At 43.8% G+C, this 17,941-nt stretch overlaps 1 protein-coding gene across 2 annotated transcripts; it reads left to right on the top strand.

Annotated features, from left to right (window-relative positions):
• Positions 1-327: 327 nt before the first annotated feature.
• Positions 328-17,518, top strand: PGAP4 (post-GPI attachment to proteins GalNAc transferase 4). 2 transcript variants are annotated; one of them, XM_081067178.1, is made up of 2 exons: positions 328-940; positions 14,344-17,518. In XM_081067178.1, the coding sequence occupies exon 2, from the start codon at positions 14,420-14,422 to the stop codon at positions 15,629-15,631; it is 1,212 nt and encodes a 403-aa protein (XP_080923304.1). In that variant the 5' UTR covers positions 328-940; positions 14,344-14,419; the 3' UTR covers positions 15,632-17,518. The 2 variants fall into 2 exon arrangements, with proteins under 2 accessions (XP_080923304.1, XP_080923305.1); XM_081067179.1 differs by having other exon boundaries at positions 341-546.
• The last annotated feature ends 423 nt before the right edge of the window (positions 17,519-17,941 follow it).

The following is a 17,941-nucleotide window of genomic DNA, read 5'->3' as shown; positions in this document are numbered from 1 at the left end:
AATTGGAGATGGTAATCCCTAATGCAACACGACTGAAGTGAGAGGTAGAGGAATGTTCATAAGGCGCCTGGTATAACGCCGGAGACGGTGAGGATTGGGGGTGGAAATGGTGTCCACTATTACTGGCAAAAACAAATGCCTCCAACAGAGAACACGATAGAAGCCAGCTGGGGCCGTGAACAGCACAGAGACATGCATAATCCTTCCAGCATTTAAACTTTCTTTGCCCTGAGCCTGCTTTTCCCTCTCTGCCCATCAGTTGGCGCCCTTTGCAGTTCTTTTCCCCGCGAGCTGGCTTTGGGGGTTGCGATCGCTCGGCAGCTCGCAGGTCACGTGGCCTGCGGGAGCCAGGGTACTCCGCGCCGGAGCTGCGCGGGGAGCTGGAGGAGGTGAGGCTTCGGCGCGCACCCAGACAGCGCAGCGCGCCTTCCTCCGGGATTTCAGGGTCGGGCAATGGATCCTTGGTGGGGATGAGTCAGCCAGCCTACGCGACACCGGAGGCGGCCCTCGCCGTGCTCAAGGGACAGAGCTGACCGCCCCCACCGGGTAGGTTTCCGCTGCGCGCGATCTGCCCAGCCCCTTTGGCGTCGTGACCGGAGCGCCCACGTCGGAAAGCCATCAAATCGAGGGGACCCGGATTAGAGGTGGCCGCAGCTGTCACGGGGCGAGCCACTGCCGGGGCTGGCGCCGCCAGGGAGGGCCTACGTCCCGGGCCGTGCACTCTGGGCAGGCGGGCTTCGCTGTGGCCCAGCGGGTGGCGCCGGCCACTTCCTGCCGGAGGACTGCAGGGACCCCAGAAGGGCGCCCCTCGCGCAGCCCGGGCTGGCGTCGGCGCAGGGATGAATGAGTGTCGCGGCAAGGGCCCCTCCCCACCCTTTGCTCGCTTTGGCTGCACCGCAAGGCCGACAGAAAGGCGTGAGCCGGGCGCGTGCAAGTCCAGGTAAGACCTCCACCCCCACCCCCGCTCCTGCCCAGCCTGGCGGGGCGGAACAACCTAAGGGCGGATCGCCAAATGGCCACCCGCGCGCGGCGAGAAGCCGCCTCTCGTCCACCCCTAGGGTCAGCCGGACGCGCCTGCTGCGATGATGGGTTTCTGAGGGCGATCTCGCAGCCCGGGAACCGAGAAAGGGCAACCGGGCAGGGAAGGCGTCCCTCCCAGCTCCGGGAAAGACCAGCCGCAGTGAGCCAGCACGGCGGTGGAGACCGTTAGCCTCAGCCTACGGGTAGAGAAACTGAGGCCCGAGCACGGCGGGGACTGCCCAAGGTCAGCGGCAGACTCTGGCCTTCCGCTCCCATTCTCTTTCCACGAGAGATAGTTAGGACCACGCCGAGTTATCGCCCCCTTTTCCTGACTTGGGCCGCGGTGACCCAGGTGCCGCACTGCGCCCGCGGAGTTCGGGGGCGAGAACTGCAGGGTGGGTGTGACCCCAGGCATCCCCCTTCTAGTCCCTTGCTCGCCCCTGGGGGACTGCAGGGCGGCTCCAGTGATCTCACTATGCGGACCATTAACAAAACCCTCAGGTGTGTGTGTGCGTGTGCGTGCGCGGATGTATTTCCCCTGGAGAAGCAAACCTCGTAAACGGGAATAGCTTTTTTTAGGGGTGCATTTCTAGAGTGCACTGCACCACGTACTTTAGGAAGAGAGAAGAGAAAACTGTGTGTGTCTTAACACTTAACGTTATTAAAATTATTAGAATTTTTTATAGGAAAATTTTATTACAAAACATTCAGGGAACAGAAAAATGTAAAGGAGAAAATAAAGATAACTTAAAACTTCATCTTCAAATATATGGTGATAGAAGGAGAACTGTCTCTGGGTGGTGAACACAATGGGATTTATAGATGATGTAATACAGAATTGTACACCTGAAATCTATGTAATTTAACTAACAATCGTCACCCCAATAAATTAAAAAAAAAACTTCATCTTGTACCTTGTTGAGGTTTTTATGAGTATCTTAAATTTTTTTCTATACATACACAATACCATGGACAAAAATAATATCTTGTTTTAATTTGCATGTCTGATTACCCAGGGGAAATCATCACCTTTTCCTCTGTGTATTGGCCTTTTGCATTTGTGTGGGTGAATTGACTGTTAATTCTGTTGCTCTTTTTTCAATTGGAGTGCCTTTCTGTTTCTCATTTTTAAGTGTTCTTTATATGAGACACATTAAAGTAATATTTCTGCCATATACGTTGCACAATGTCTCCCAGTTTGCTTAATATTTTTGTCTGTTTCATCTTTGACTCTTTGCAAGTTTAACTTTAGTCAAATCTATTATGATTTTTCTTTATGATTTCTGCTTGAGGATATTGCTGAAAAAGGACTTTCCTAATCCCAGTTTGTATAAATATCCTCCTGTATTTTTTTCAAACCTTCGTACTTTTAAACCTTTTAAACCTTCGTTTAAAATTTTTAATATGGAATATAATCTAGTTTAAGTTGTAAAGTGGAGAACTAATTTACGTTTCCTTAATGATTAGCCAGTTGCTGCAAAGCTATTAAGTTTATTTTTTACCCCTCATTTAAATTGCTACAATTATGGTAGATTAATTACATATCTGTATTGGTTTGTGGGTTTTTGCATCTGTGTATCTGTATAGTTTGGTGCCAGTGTGCCAGATTTTAATTATTGAAGTTTTATAATAGGTTTAATATGTGATTAAGCAGATTCTCTCTTATTACCCAGAATCACCATTTTCCTGGCTTTTAAAAAAAAATCAGTTGTATTGAGGTATAATTTACATGCAATAATATGCACAATTTAAATGTATATTTTGATGAATTTTGTCAAATGTAACCACCATCATGATAAAAACTTATGGAGCACTACATAAACTTGATCTCATCATTGCATAGGGACCATGCTAATCTTCCATATATCCTTCCAGTTTTAGTATAAGTGCCACCAAAAGTGAGCATTTCCTAGCAGTTTTTATCAATATTAATTCCAGATGATCTTTAAAATATGTCGGTCAAATTAACCAACCTCTTCCCTCTCTACCCAAACAAACAATCATGTTTGGGTTTCTGTTGGGTCCTGAGAGTAGAGGGTGATTGTCACGTTCACCCTCCTATTGCCTGACACAAAACTCAGTATTTGTTGAACTGAGCATTTAATACTGATCATCAAAGTAATACATAAAGCATGTGTTACCCTTATGGGGAAGTGTAGAAAGCAAAACAGGAAACCTCCACCCCCCATACCTTCACCACTCCTTCACTAAAAGGATTAAAAATAAAATTCACATTAAAAATAAAATGATCATACTATGTACATTTTTCTATAATTTGCATCATCATAGTTTACATTTTTTCCCTCAAAGACCTTTGTAATCTGCTCAGTTCACTCTATCAAATTACCATAGACTGGGTAGCTTAAACAGCAGAAACATTTACTTCTCATAGTTCTGAAGACTGGAAGTCTGAGACCAGGGTGTCAGTATAGTTGGATTTTCATGAAGGTCCTTTTCCTGGTTTACAGGTGGCTACTTTCTCAGTGTTATCATTGGCGGAGAAAGAAGCAAACTCTCTCCTGTCTCTTCATACAAGAGGACTGATCTCAATAGGAGAGCTCCAACAACTTGACCTAATCATCTCCCAAAGACCCCATATTCAAATACCATCACAGTTGGGGTTACAGTTTTAATATATGAATTTGGGGGAACACAAACATTTCAGTCCATAGCAGAGACCTAGCGAAGACTCTTAATGTCAGTGTATTTAAATCGTTCTCTTTTTAATGTCTCCATGTGATTCCCCTTATATAATTAGGTAAATACCTGTTCCCTGTTGCCAGGCATTTTCTTTCTCTGCAGTTCATCTTTCTTCCTCCTCTTTCCTCTCTCCTTACCCCCCACTCTCTTTCTTACTATTACAAACAAAACTGCCCTGAACATTCTTTGTCCATCTTTGGTAGTATGTGTTCACATTTCTGTAGGCTAGATAATTGCAAGTAGAATTTCTATGTCAGAAGGAATGTGTGTATAAAATTTTTATAGATACAGTCCCAACTTTCGCTCCAGAGGTTACATCAATTTATATGAAAGTGCCCATTTGTTGAACTGGGCCACTCCCTCTTGAAGTAAATTAAACTGACCTTATGTTAAATATATAGATTAATTTTACCTCTATCTCTGCCATTAGTGAGTCTTTCCACTGGGGAAAATGATGTTTTTCTCCATTTATTAAAGACTTTTTAAAATGTCCTTCTTATAGTATGTGTGCATATTATGCATATTTCTTAAATTTATTTTGAAGTATTTTAGTGGCTTTTCCCATTTGGGCTGGGATCTTTTACCCTATTAATTAATTTGGTGATTGATTAGATGAAATCAATTAGTGTATATAATATATATGTTATTTCAAATTTTTAAATTGTTTTTTTGCTTTTTAATTAAAAGTTGTTTTTCTTAATTTCTAATTTTTAAATTACAGTTAACGTACAATATGATATTAGTTTCAGGTGTACAACATAGTGATTAGACATTTATATCCCTTATAAAAGGATCACCCCAATAAGTCTAGTACCCCCATCTAATATCATACATACTAATTACAATATTATTGACAACATTCCCTATGCTGTATTTTACATACCTGTGACCATGTTTATAACTGGCAATTTGCACCTTTTTCACCCATCCCCCGACCCCTCTCCCATCTGGCAACCATCGCAACCATCGATTGTTCTCTGTATGTATTAGTTTGTTTCTGTTTTGCTTGTTTGTTTAGATTCCACATATAAGTGAAATCATGTGGTATTTTATTTCTCTGTCTGACTTATTTCACTAAGTGTACCCTCTAGGTCCATTCATGTCACAAATGGCAAGATTTCGTGCTTTTTTATGGCTGAGTAATGTTCCGTTGTACATATGTACCACCTTTTTTTTTTTTTTTTCGTTTTTTGGCTTAAACAACAGAAATTAATTTTCTCACAGATCTAGAGGCTGGAAGTCTGAGATCAAGGTGTAGACGTCTTTGGTTTCTTCTGAGACCTCTTTCTTTGGCTCCAAGATAGCTAGCTGCCTTCTCACTGTCTTGTGTCCTCACATGATCTTTCCCTGTGTGCACGTGTCCTTGGTGTTTCTCTGTGTGCTTTAATCTCCTTTTTTCATAAGGACAACAGTCGGATTGGATTAGGGTCCACCCTAGTGGCCTCACTATAAGTTTTTTAAAAAGATTTTTATTAAAAATATAGCTAACAATATTATATGCGTTTCAAGTGTACACCATAGTTATTCAACATTTATATATATACCTAAAGAAGTGACCACCATATTAAGTCCAGTCCCCATCTGACACCATACCATGCTATCTCAATATTATTGACTATATTCCCTATGCTGTGTATTACATTCCCCAAACTTATTTTATACCTGGAAATTTAGACCTCTTACTCCCCTTCACCTTTTTCCCCCTTTAAAAAATTTTCCATTACAGTTGACATTCAATATTATTTTATATTAATTTCAGGTGTACAGCATAGTGGTTAGACATTTATGTAATTTAAGAAGTGATCCAACGATTAGTCTATTACCCACCTGGCACCAGACATAGTCAATGCCACATATTGACTATATTCCTTATGCTGTACTTTACATCCCCAGGACTATTTTGTAACTACCAATTTGTATTTCTTAATCCCTTCACCTTTTTCACCCTACCCCCCAACCCTCTCCCATCTATCACCCCAACATATCTAGTACCCATTTGACACCATACATAGTTATTACAGTATTATTGACTATATTCCTTATTCTATATGCTACATCCCCATGACTACTTTGTAAACAACAAATTTGTACTTCTTAATCCCTTCCCATTTTTCACTTACCCCCCCAACCACCCTCCCAACGGGCAACCCATCAAAATGGTTTCTGTGTCTGTGAGTTTATTTCTGTTTTGTTTGTTCATTTTGTTATTTAGATACCACATGTAAGCAAAATCACAGTGCATCGGTCTTTCTCTGTCTGACACTCCACTCAGTACAATATCCTCCAGGTCCATCCACGTCGCCACAGATGACAAGAACCCATTCCCTTCCATGGCCGAGGCAATATTCCGTTGTATATATATATATCATCTGTTCTTTATCCATTCTTCCGTCGACAGACACCCAGGCTGCCTCCACATCTTGGACATGGTAAACAGTGCTGCAATGAACATATGGATGCACACATCCCCTTGAAGTAGTGTTTGGGTTTCTCCAGATAAATACCCTGAAGTGGGATTACTGGGTCCTTTTTTGTCTTTTATAATCATTGTTTTTAACTCTGTTTCGGTAGATTTCAGTCAGTTTTTTAATGGAGTTTTCACCTGTTCTTTCATTTGGGACGCATTTCGTTGTTTCCTCATTTTGGCTGTGTTTGTGTTTGTGTTTGGTGTCTGTGTTTGTTTCTATATATTAAGTAGATCTGGTATGTCTCCCTGTCTTGACTGGGTGGCCTTATGTAGTAGGTGCTCTGTGGTGCCCTGGCGCAGTCTCCCTGGTCATTTTCTCTGTGTGCTCCAGGAGTGTCCCTTGTGTTGGTTGTATGTGCCCTCCGGTTATAGTTGAGCCTTGATTGCTATTGGCACGTCGATGGGTTGGACTGACCCACAGGCTGATTGGCTGTGGGATTTGGCCACATCCACAGCTTATGGGCTGCTGTATAGGGGGCTTACCCCACGAGTGGGGTTTACACCAGTGGGCACTGGTGCCTGTTGAGACCTCCCTTTGTGTATGCCACTTGTGAAACTAATTGGGCAGTGCTCTGCTGTGGTCCGAAGACAACCGCCAAGTATGTTGGTTCTGGGGCCTCTTTGGAGGGGCTCCAGTGCAGGCTCAGGTCACCCACTGCCTGTGACCAGCCATAGGCTGCCTGGTAGGAGCTACAAAGCGATCCACAGTTATTCTCTGCCTGTGCTAAACCTGGAGGCACGTGGGAGAGGCGACACTGCAAACCAAGGGTGGCTGCCAAGAATACTGGGCCTGAGGTAGCTCCACAAAAAGACAGGACACTTTGAGGCCTATTGCCACCTGCCAGCTCCCTTAAGGTTCAGCCACGGATAGAGACTTGTGCAGTACACAAGTTGGGTGAGCCAGGGTCTCAGGGAGGAATTACAGTGGGAAGAGTTATGTTCACCAGGTTAATGTAGAGTCTGGTTTGGTGCCAGTGCTGAGCCTGGAGCCACTCAGCTAAAGTCTCAGAGCACTCGGAGGCCAGTTTCTGCCTGCCTGAGACCCAAGGACTCTGATAGTTTTCCAAGAAAGAGTGCAATGAGGGTGGGGCTGGCTGTTTTCTGAGAAAGTTCCTCAGGCATTGGGAGAATTGGGCAGGGCAGTTGCCCAGCAGTCAGTAGGGTGGAGCAGCATAGCTCACGAAGTCACAGATTCAGATTTGGCCCTTGGGCGGGCTCAACATTGGAAAGATGGCACCCGGCTGCTGGCTGCATGGAAGAAGAACCCCACACAGGGAAGATGGTGACTGTCCTCCAGCCCTCGTACAAAAATTACACACCTTCGTCGTCCCTGATATTCCTCCAAAGTCCCCCGAGTCATCGTCCCTCCACTGGAGCCCAGGGTGAGTGCCTGTGAGTGAGTGAGTCTGTTTAAGAGGATACCTGGGTTTCCCACAGCCTTCCATCCCACCCAGATGTTTGGGATGTCCACTGTTTTTCACAGCCAGATGTTGTGGGGGGCTCCTCTTCCCATCACCAGTACTCTGGTCTGGGGAGCCTGGTATGGGGTTGCTTCTCAGAGGGAACCTTCACAGCCAAGATATCCCTCCTGATTCTCAACCAACACACGGAGGTTTGGGGTCAGCATGTTTTGCGTCTCTGCCCCTCCTACCAGTTGTGATGTAGCTTCTTCTTTATAGCCTTAGTTATAAAACTTCTGTTCAGCTAGACTTCAGATGGTTCTCCAGGTTGACTGTTCTATAATATAGTTGTAATTTCAACGTGTTCACAGGAGGAAGCAGGCACAGTGTTTATCTACTCCACCATCTTAGGTCTCTCTATGTTATATTATTTTTACATATAATTCTGTTACCAGTCACATTCTGAAAGTCAGTTACCATTTCTAATGTTTTCTCTGCTGATTTTCTTGGGTCCCCCATCTGTTCAGAAACATTATTGCATATTGGTTGTGATCTTGAGTTCAGGAATCAGTCTGCTCAGGTTCAAGTTTCACCACCCACTTAAAAGCTTTGTTAACCTTGGGTACAACTAATTGTGCCTTCATTTTTTCAGGTGTAAAAGGGGCTTAATAATAGTACTTCTCATAGACTTCTTATCGATGAGATGGGGAGAACAGTGCCTTGCACATAAGAAGTGCATAGCAAACATTTACAAATAAGTTGATCTTTGCTCATTATGTGACCAGGCTTTTTGATACTTCCAATTTTATAGCTGAATAATTGAGACCCATAGAAATTAAATGACTTGACTATGGTCACATATTTGCTCTACAAACATCGAGCCTCTTCTCTGCATTGAGTACTGTGCTATATCTGCGAGGGATACCAAAGATAAATTAGACTGAATCCACTAAGGGGATTTATAAGTTCTGGGGGCATAAGTCAAGGGCCGTGAATAAAGCCATGGAAGACAGCAGGTATCATGGGAAAAACGTGGACTTTGAAATGTGTCCTATGTTTGAATTTCCTGCTTCCAACTTGGTAGCATTTTTCTCCTTCTTCTCCTTCTCCTGTCCTTTTAAAAGCTAAATGGGATTAGTTTCATTGCTATTTGAGAGTTTCTATTTTAGCCGGAAGAAATAGATGTGAGTCTAGTACAGAACTTTGATATGTAGTCGGAGCTTAATGAGTGGTCGCTATAAATAGATACAGTCTAAAGTAGAAAGTGACAAATGAATGTCCTTGGTGGGGGGAGTTCTTGTTAAGGGCCCCAGCACTTGAGAAAAAGATTATTATTTCTGGTTGGGGGAGATCGGGGTTGGCTTTTGGAAGAGGTCTCTTTTGAGCTGACTCTTGATGGTTGATTTAGCTGTGTGACAAGAAATGGATCTGGGAAGATAGTCGGAACTGGACGTCGTGAAGAATCTTGGGGAAGAATTTGAACTTTATTCTGCAGTCATTGGGGAATCACTGACCAGTTCTACAGAAAAGAGTACCGTGTTCAGACCTGTGTTTCAGAGTATCAGATGGATGCTGGTTACGTAAAACATGGCCATCATTTGCACAGTGTCTTGTATCTGACAAAGGGCTTTCATAGCTGTCGTCTCATTTTATCTTCAAATGTCTCCATAAATGAGGTGGTGTGTTGTTTTTTTTTAATTTTCCTACCTTGCAGAGAGGCAAAATAGTTTCAGAGAGATTAAATGTTTTCTTCATACCAATGCACCTAACTCATGAGTGTTGGAACAAAAACAGGTCTTTTGGCTTCAAAATCTGGTGCTCATTCTGGAAGTCAGATGCCTTCTTAGGAGGCTTTTTAGATCAGCTGGCCTGGAGGTGATGAGGAGTAACCAGGGAATGGCAGTAAAGAAGGGCATGGCAGTGGGGAGGGGAGGAGAGAGAAGAGGAGGATAGGAAAGAGGCATAAGAGACCATGGAGGTGGAATTGCTAGGACTTGGGGAGCAATTGGAAGGGTTGAGAAGTCAGAACTAACTGGTCTTTTGGACCCAGGTGCCTGGGAGAGTGGTGGTGCCATTCACATAGAACAGCTGATTCGGGCCATTTTTGAATGCTTATCTCATAATGCTCTGCCTGGCATTCTGCCTCCCATACCCCTGTGGCCCCTTCAGCTTAATTTTCAGAAACTGCACTAGAATGTGGTTGTCATCGTAGTTCCATTTATTCATCCTAACCCTCTTTCAGGCTCATTTCTTGGTGTCTTTGTCCTTTGCTGTCTTCCCTGACCCCTCCATCCTAGACATGGTACTAGGTCCTGTTTAAGGACTGGTTGTGTTTCACAGTGTAATTGCAAAGCATAGATAAGAATTCAGTAATCATTGTGCCTTAGAATCGGGGCTGTGAAGGTAGGATTGTTTCCAGGCCACCTCACCAGTGTCAGTCACTCCACAACTTCGTTGGAGCATGGGCCTGAGCTGCCAACATCATGGTGACTGTGGAATTCTGGGAAAAGGCATTCAGAGTAATAATGTAGACATAGCCCTCCTCTGCCCCACCCCCACGGTTGGGTTGGGCCTAAAGACTTCCTTCCTTCAAGCTACCAATGGAAAATCCTGTTTTCAGGTCTGTTCCCCAATGCCAGTTATCTTAAAACCAATTTAGTGAACTAAATTACAGGTGGCATTGGACACCCCAACCCTACAGTGCAGCAATTGGTCAAATCCTTTAAGAAGGTGTTTCAAAAAGCAAACTAGAACATAGTTCTGAATGCCTACATAACTTCGTGTAGCTGGATTTTAGGCAAACTGGTTATCTGATCTTTGAATGATCTGATTCCAGCTCCCCTGGCCCAAGGTGGGTGTGCTAGATTGCATTATTGTTCATGATATTTTCTGCCCCTCCCTAGAGAGACATATATTTCCCTAATCATTTACTTTAGGCTTGCCATATTTCTTTTGGTATCCCTTTCTTGCAGGAAAATTACATAACTCTGCTCCGTTGAATTCAAGAGGTATTATGTGATTTGTTCTGGTCAGTGAAATGTAGGTGGACATGATGGTTGTCAATTTTGAGCTGTAGCTTTGAGAGCCAACTTGTGATTTTCTCTCTCTGCCACAAAAATCATCAGTGTTCAGGGAAGAGGCAGTTCCATCTACCTGGGTCCTAGAGTATGGATGACACGAAGCAGAGACTATCAACCCATAATGGACAAGTAATAGGAGCAAGAAGTAAACCTCAGTTCTTAGAAACCCCTGAAATTTTGGGATCATTACTGTAGCCTGTCCTGACTCATACAGTATAAAATAATATGCGGGCCGGAGGGCTTCTGAGTATTCTAGAAATTTCCCAGACTCTCTAAGTAGATTGCTAGATCCTTTCTTTTTTCTTGAGGGCTTAGAAATTGGCCTGCTGCTTTTCCTTCCTATTGACTCTTCCCTTTCCTCGTCCTCTGCTCTGTGGGAGGAGTAAATTTCTCTGCTCCATTGCTTTGGCCAGTGGATGGTGAGTGGACTTGATCTATGGCACAGTTAAGTGAGGCTGTAAATGTATCTGCACATTTTAATTCTTGTGTAGCTGCCATCCACCCAAAGAGCATGCCCAGATGGCTGTTCTGCATCTTGACCTGGAATGAGAGGTATGTGGAACCACCTAATTCTGAACTGCAGTCTGGAGCTGAACCCAGCCGAGCCATAGCTATCCACAGACCAGTGAGCAAGAAATGCATGTTGTTATTGTAAGCTATGACGATCTGGGGCTGTTCATCACTCCAACAAGAGCTGATCAGTGTAGGCAGGAACTGCGTCCTCTGAACTGAGTCCCTCTCCTTCCCTGGTGACTGAACAGCAGTTTCACACCATATTTTTAAAACAAGAGATTTCTATCGAAGGACACATTGGTTGTTTCCATGTCCTGGCCACCTAAATAAAGCTACAGTGAACATCAGAGCACAAATATCTTTACAGATAAATGTTTTCAGATGTTTTTATACACCTGAAACCTATATAATTGTACTGTCACCCCAAATAAACTTTAACTTAAAAAAAAAAGTGGGGAAAAAAACAAGGGATTTCTGAGATGTTAATGATTTTATTGCCCCCAGGGGGGAAATTGCCCTGGATTAAAGGTCCTCTTTATATAGCACTAGGGTCTTTAGTTTCCATCACAATAAATAGTGAAATCTAAGGGAAATCATCATGCTTGCTTTATAAGTGTAGCTTCAAGAAAGTCCTCTCCCTCTCCTCTATCTACCTAGAACACATGAGCCTCTTTTGTATAGAAATTCTGGAGCCAGCCCCGCAGGCATGGAAAATAAAGCAGGACTTGGTGCTTTCAGGGCCTCTCCAGTCATATCTGGGTTTAAGGGTGTGCCCTCAGTCAGTTTGTTCATTCAATAAATATTGTGGACTTTACACTCATGTGACAGGTAGTGCTAGGTGCTGGGTATCCATGGTGATCAAGACAGATAAACTCATTGCCCTTCATAAGGGTATGTCCCGATGGAGGAGGCTGGCCAAAACAAGGGCTAGCAAAGAATCTAACAAATTACTGTTAGAGATAAAATTGCTGGGAGCATAAAGATATTTATGTTAAATATATTGAAATTTTATTTTTTGTCAGTACTTTTAAGTCAAAAGGTGCAAATAGGTATTTAATAAAAAGTTTTCATCCCACCCCAGTCACTGAGCCACCTACTTCCCTTCTTCAAAGGCAAAGTTGCCAGTCTCTTGTATATCCTTCCAAAGATAGCCTGTGTATATGCAAGTACATTTATGTCTATTCCTCCCTCCTTTTTACACAAGTGATAGCATGCTATACATACTTTTTTATGTCTTCTTTAACTGAAGCTGTATCTTGAAAGTTTTCCATATCTGTATATAAAATTTGCTTGTATTTTTTAACTTTTTTTTTTTTTTTTTTTGCTTTTGGTGAGAACATTTAAATTACACTCTCTTAGCAAATTTCAGTTATACAATACAGTATTATCAACTATAGTCATCATGCTGTACATCAGAGCTTATTCATCTTATAACTGAAAGTTTGTCGCTTTTGACCAGCCTCTGCCTATCCCCTCACCCCCCAACCTCTGGCAACCACCATTCTATGAGTTTGACTTTTTTTTTTCCAGATTCCACTTATAAGTGATACCGAGCAGTATTTGTCTTTCTCTGTCTGCATTATTGAATAATATTCCATTGCATATACCACATACACTTTATCCATTCAACTGTCAATAGACGCTTAGGTTGTTTCCATGTCTTAGCTATTGTGAATAATGCTGCAGTGAAATGGGAGTACAGATAATTCTTTGAGATAGTGATTTTGTTTCCTTTGGATATATACTCAGAAGTGGGATCATATAATACTTCTGTCTTTAATTTCTTGAGGAAACTCCATATTGTTTTTCATAGTGGCTGTACCAGTTTATGTTCCAACAAATAGTATACAAGAATTCCCTTTCTCCACATCCTTGCTAGCATTTGTTATGTCATGTCTTTTGATAAAGGATATCTTAACAGGTATGAGGCGGTATCTCATTGTGATTTTGATTTGCTTGTCCTTGATGATTAGTGATGTTGAGCACCTTTTCTTGTACCTGTTGGCCATTTGTCTGTCTTCTTTTTTAAAAAGTCTATTCAGATTCTTTGCACATTTTTAAATAATTGGATTATTTGTTTGGTTTTGGGGGCTAGACAGAGAGGTTTATGTATGACTCATAACACAGTCCACCCTAGGTTGGGAGGGTGCTGGAAGGGAGCTGTGGGAGAGACCTCTACTCTATGCAGCCAGTCAAGGACACAGGCTCCTGCCATCTGGTGGCTCCACCCTCCTCTAAACCCAGCAAGGCTGTTCATTCAGCTAGAAAATGGAGAAAGAGAAAGTTGAAAGGCACACCTCTGGTCAACCACCTTGGCCCAGAAGTCGCACCTGTCACTTTGCTCACATTTTACTGGCAAGCCTTAGTCACATGACCTCACCCAGAAGAAGGTGGGCTAGGAAATGTGGTCTTTCTGTGTGGCCAAGTAGGAGAGAGCATGGATCTGAGAGCACTAGAGACTGCATCTCAACAACCTCATATGGTACCCGGGTAGCCCTTCCTTCAAGATAATTCACAAGCTAGGCAGTTTGCTTCCAAATGTGTGCAAACTATTATACTTCTGAGGTAAGAGGATTACCTTCTGTTCTACAGACATCATTTAGTTTTGCATTAAGTATAGTTGTATGACATTAGAAAAATAGGAATGGAAAATCTTGACAAAGGTGTCTCGGGGAACCCTAAATACTCCTTTTTTGTTTGTTTGTTTTGTTTAGGATGTTCAGAAAAGACAAATTTTTCAGAAATTTCATCAACAAGTATTTACAATGCACTTACATTGGAACTTACTTTAAAAGTGTATTTCCTTTATGTCAAGCCTTACTTTTTTTGCATGTTTTTAGAACCCGTGTCTATGCTGCAGCTGAATCGACGTAATAATCTCACTAGCCCTACCTGGTGATTTACTGGCACATTGTACACCTAACTAAGCATCTGTAGGCATGGAAACTTGCTTGGATGCCCCAAGGTTTCATTACTCATAGAAATACTAAAAGAATCCAAGAGGTCGTTAACAGATACAACCAAAGAATAGTGTACTGGAGAAAATACTTAAGTCTCTAGTAGCTACACAGCCTAGAATTAGAATTTCTAGTATGATATGTGCTGAGTTCCATGCTTGGATTTTTAAAAGCCCTTTACCATTCTCTACTTCCTGTTCCTTTAGGTTTGGCTGGCACTGATTTGGGCCTGTGGTCCAGAATGGTTTGTTCCTGGGACCAGACCTGACCAGAAGTGACCTCATGAGCACATCACCCTCTCCAGCTGCCATGCTGCTCCGGAGGCTGAGGCGACTCTCCTGGGGCAGCACTGCTGTCCAGCTTTTCATCTTAACAGTGGTGACGTTTGGCCTACTGGCCCCCCTGGCCTGTCACCGGCTGCTTCACTCCTACTTCTATCTTCGCCATTGGCATCTGAACCAAATGAGCCAGGAGTACCTGCAACAGAGCTTAAAAGAGGGTGAGGCTGCCCTGCACTACTTTGAAGAGCTGCCCTCCGCCAACGGCTCAGTGCCCATCGTCTGGCAGGCCACCCCCCGCCCCTGGCTGGTCATCACCATCGTCACTGTGGACAGGCAACCCGGCTTCCACTACGTCTTGCAGGTGGTGTCCCAGTTCCACCGGCTTCTTCAACAGTGTGGCCCCCAGTGCGAGGGCCACCAGCTCTTCCTGTGCAACGTGGAGCGCAGTGTGAGCCATTTCGATGCCAAGCTGCTGTCCAAGTACGTCCCTGTGGCCAACCGCTACGAGGGCACTGAGGATGATTACGGCGATGACCCTTCAACCAACTCGTTTGAGAAAGAGAAGCAGGACTACGTCTATTGCCTGGAGTCCTCCCTGCAGACCTACAACCCAGACTACGTCCTGATGGTGGAGGACGACGCCATTCCAGAAGAGCAGATCTTCCCAGTCTTGGAGCACCTTCTGCGGGCGCGTCTCTCCGAGCCCCACCTCAGAGATGCCCTCTATCTAAAGCTCTATCATCCCGAGAGGCTCCAGCACTACATCAACCCAGAGCCCATGAGGATCCTGGAGTGGGTCGGCGTGGGCATGGTGCTAGGGCCCTTACTAACCTGGATATACATGCGGTTTGCCAGCCGGCCGGGGTTTAGCTGGCCCGTCATGCTCTTCTTCTCCCTGTACAGCATGGGTCTGGTGGAACTGGTGGGCCGGCACTACTTCCTGGAACTGCGGCGGCTGAGTCCCTCCCTGTACAGCGTGGTCCCTGCTTCTCAGTGTTGCACCCCAGCCATGCTCTTCCCTGCCCCTGCAGCCCGCCGGACCCTCACCTACCTGTCCCAGGTGTACTGCCACCAGGGCTTTGGCAAGGACATGGCACTGTACTCACTGTTGAGGGCCAAGGGGGAGCGGGCCTACGTGGTGGAGCCTAACCTTGTGAAACACATCGGGCTCTTCTCCAGCCTCCGGTACAACTTCCATCCCAGTCTGCTCTAGCAGGCCAAGAAACGCCTGTCTGAAATTGGCGGCTTCTTGGATATTCAAATATTGAGACATGGTTGCTTGCAGATAGTTCCTTGTTTAATGCTGCTGGGGATATAGGCACTAGGGACATCAGAGGAACTGACCAGTCAAGAACCTTGGCTTTGGTTAACTCGCTGCCAGGAGCAGCGGTTGTCCACAGGTCTGGCTCTCTGCCCCTCCACACAGCCACACTGCCTCATGCAGCCTGACCCACCAAACGAGGGGGCATTGAAATACCAGTTGTATTCTCCAGTGTTCAGCTCTGCTTTGGGACAGAGCCTGTGACTACCAAAAATATTGTGCACAGTGATGTGACGGTGTTAGGATTTTAAGAGTAGAAGTTGGTGAAAGGTGAGATCCTTTCGAATTGATTTCTTTCTCACTGGGCATGAGAATGGATGTATGTTTAGAATTTATGTCTAAAGAAGCAGGACCATGTCGATAGATTCCACTTGTTTCCTTGACCTGGTATCTGTGGGGCCCTGCATCTTGGAGTCAAGTGACCCGGCTTCAGTTACCTGCCTCTTTCTTTCCCACACATCTATAGTACACTGATATTCACTATTGTTCGTGAGAACTTTAAGGCATAGCAAAATTTGAAAGCACATTATAGATCATCAAAGTCAGATTGCATATGTTTAGTAGTGATTTAATATTGAAGATTAAAATCCAATTCCACATTGCAGAATGATATAGAGTGGGTGAGCTCTTTATTAATTGCATATCTTTCCCCCTAACCTTGCTGGCTAACCATTCAATCACATTTCTTTTTCTTCTAGGTAGCATGATGTTATAGAAGAAATAGTGTGGACTGTGAGGTCAGAAGACCTGAATTTTTATTTCAGATCTCTGTCATGCCCTAGTGGTGTGAACTCGAGCAAGTCATAACCACTGAGTCTCAGTTTCTTCACCTGTAAAATGGGGACAGTGATACCTACCTTTTAAAGTTGCCTTGAGGATTAAATGACAATGTATGTAAAGACCTAGCAAGTACTTAGCCTGTAGGAAGCACATGGCAAATATTAGTTCTTTTCTCTCCTATAATAAGTATGTAAAACTCAAGTGTATTTTGGGTAAAGATATTAATGATGTTGTTTAAAGTATGAGATAGGACATAGGGCTGACACCTAGGGAGCAGCCATTCCAAACCATCCACTGCTTGAATAAAGGCTGACTTGTCATTGTGACTTCTGAAGGATATGTAGCTTTCATCTAGCTCCACCTCTAACTAAGCTAAAAATAATTACTCATTCAAACTAGAAATGATCTGAGACTCCTCTTGAGCTTATTCCAAGACTAGCGTCTGAAAATTACTTTTCTTGAAAGTGACAAATAAATGGCCTTTGACGATACTTATCAAACTAGGACCGAATAAGTCCCTTTATGAGGATGGACAATTACATTAGAGTTCAAGCGCTGGTCCCGTTTGTTTCAGTGCCACATTTTCTGTTTGCTTTTAACTGTCCACACTGAGCTTCCATTTGGGCATCCACTCAAGAACACTCTTTATAGATGAAGGAACTGAGACCCAGAGATGTTAAACAACTTCTCCAGGTTCACACAGCTGCACAGCGGCAGAACCAGGATGGATGGAAACAGCTCTTCTGACGTCCAGCCCCTGTGCTTTTCTCTTAACCACATTCATTTTATAAATATCAATGTAGTCGAATTCTCTTTTGTAAAATCTGAATATAACCTGGACTAAATAATGTCTCTGTAAGCTAAGATGGTAGAAACTCATTGTCATGTTGGTCTTGGGGAACAAACAGGTATCAGTGTGTGTTGTGTTGTTATAGTGACCTGTTATGTATCCCCCAGGAATGGCCAAAGTGATCAGAGCGACTAAATGACTTTTTAAGATGTTCGGATTCCACACCTTTATTCCTGCTCTCCCAGCAAATGGTCCACCCCCATGTTTGAGACCAGAACTGTCCCCAACCTAGACCTCATTAGAATTTGTTACATTAATGATTGGATCTCCTCATGAATTTTTTCCCCCCAATAACAGGAGAACCACATCTAAGGTAGCCAGGCCCAAGATCATTGCTGTTTACATTCAGTTGTCTACCGCATGCAGGTATCTCTTCCCCTGACTCCATTCGGGATGGCCGAGGCCATCTTTGCCTTGTCTAATTACCTACATACTGAGACGCCGCCGTCCATATTCTTACCTGGAGTCTGCATCCTTGGACATTTTCTGAAGATGCAGATTCAGTGCTGCCCTTTTCTCCCTACCCACTTCTAGATCTTCTTCCCTTTTATCCCTCGTTCCTAGAGTCCAAT

This window comes from Rhinolophus hipposideros, assembly GCF_964194185.1.
Source record: "Rhinolophus hipposideros genome assembly, chromosome: 11".
Lineage (NCBI taxonomy): Eukaryota > Metazoa > Chordata > Mammalia > Chiroptera > Rhinolophidae > Rhinolophus > Rhinolophus hipposideros.
This window is presented reverse-complemented; position numbering and strand designations above follow the sequence as displayed.

What these genes read in the sequence shown, in the direction of transcription:
- PGAP4 (XM_081067178.1), top strand. Translation starts at nt 14,420, where the DNA reads ATGAGCACATCACCCTCTCCAGCTGCCATGCTGCTCCGGAGGCTGAGG.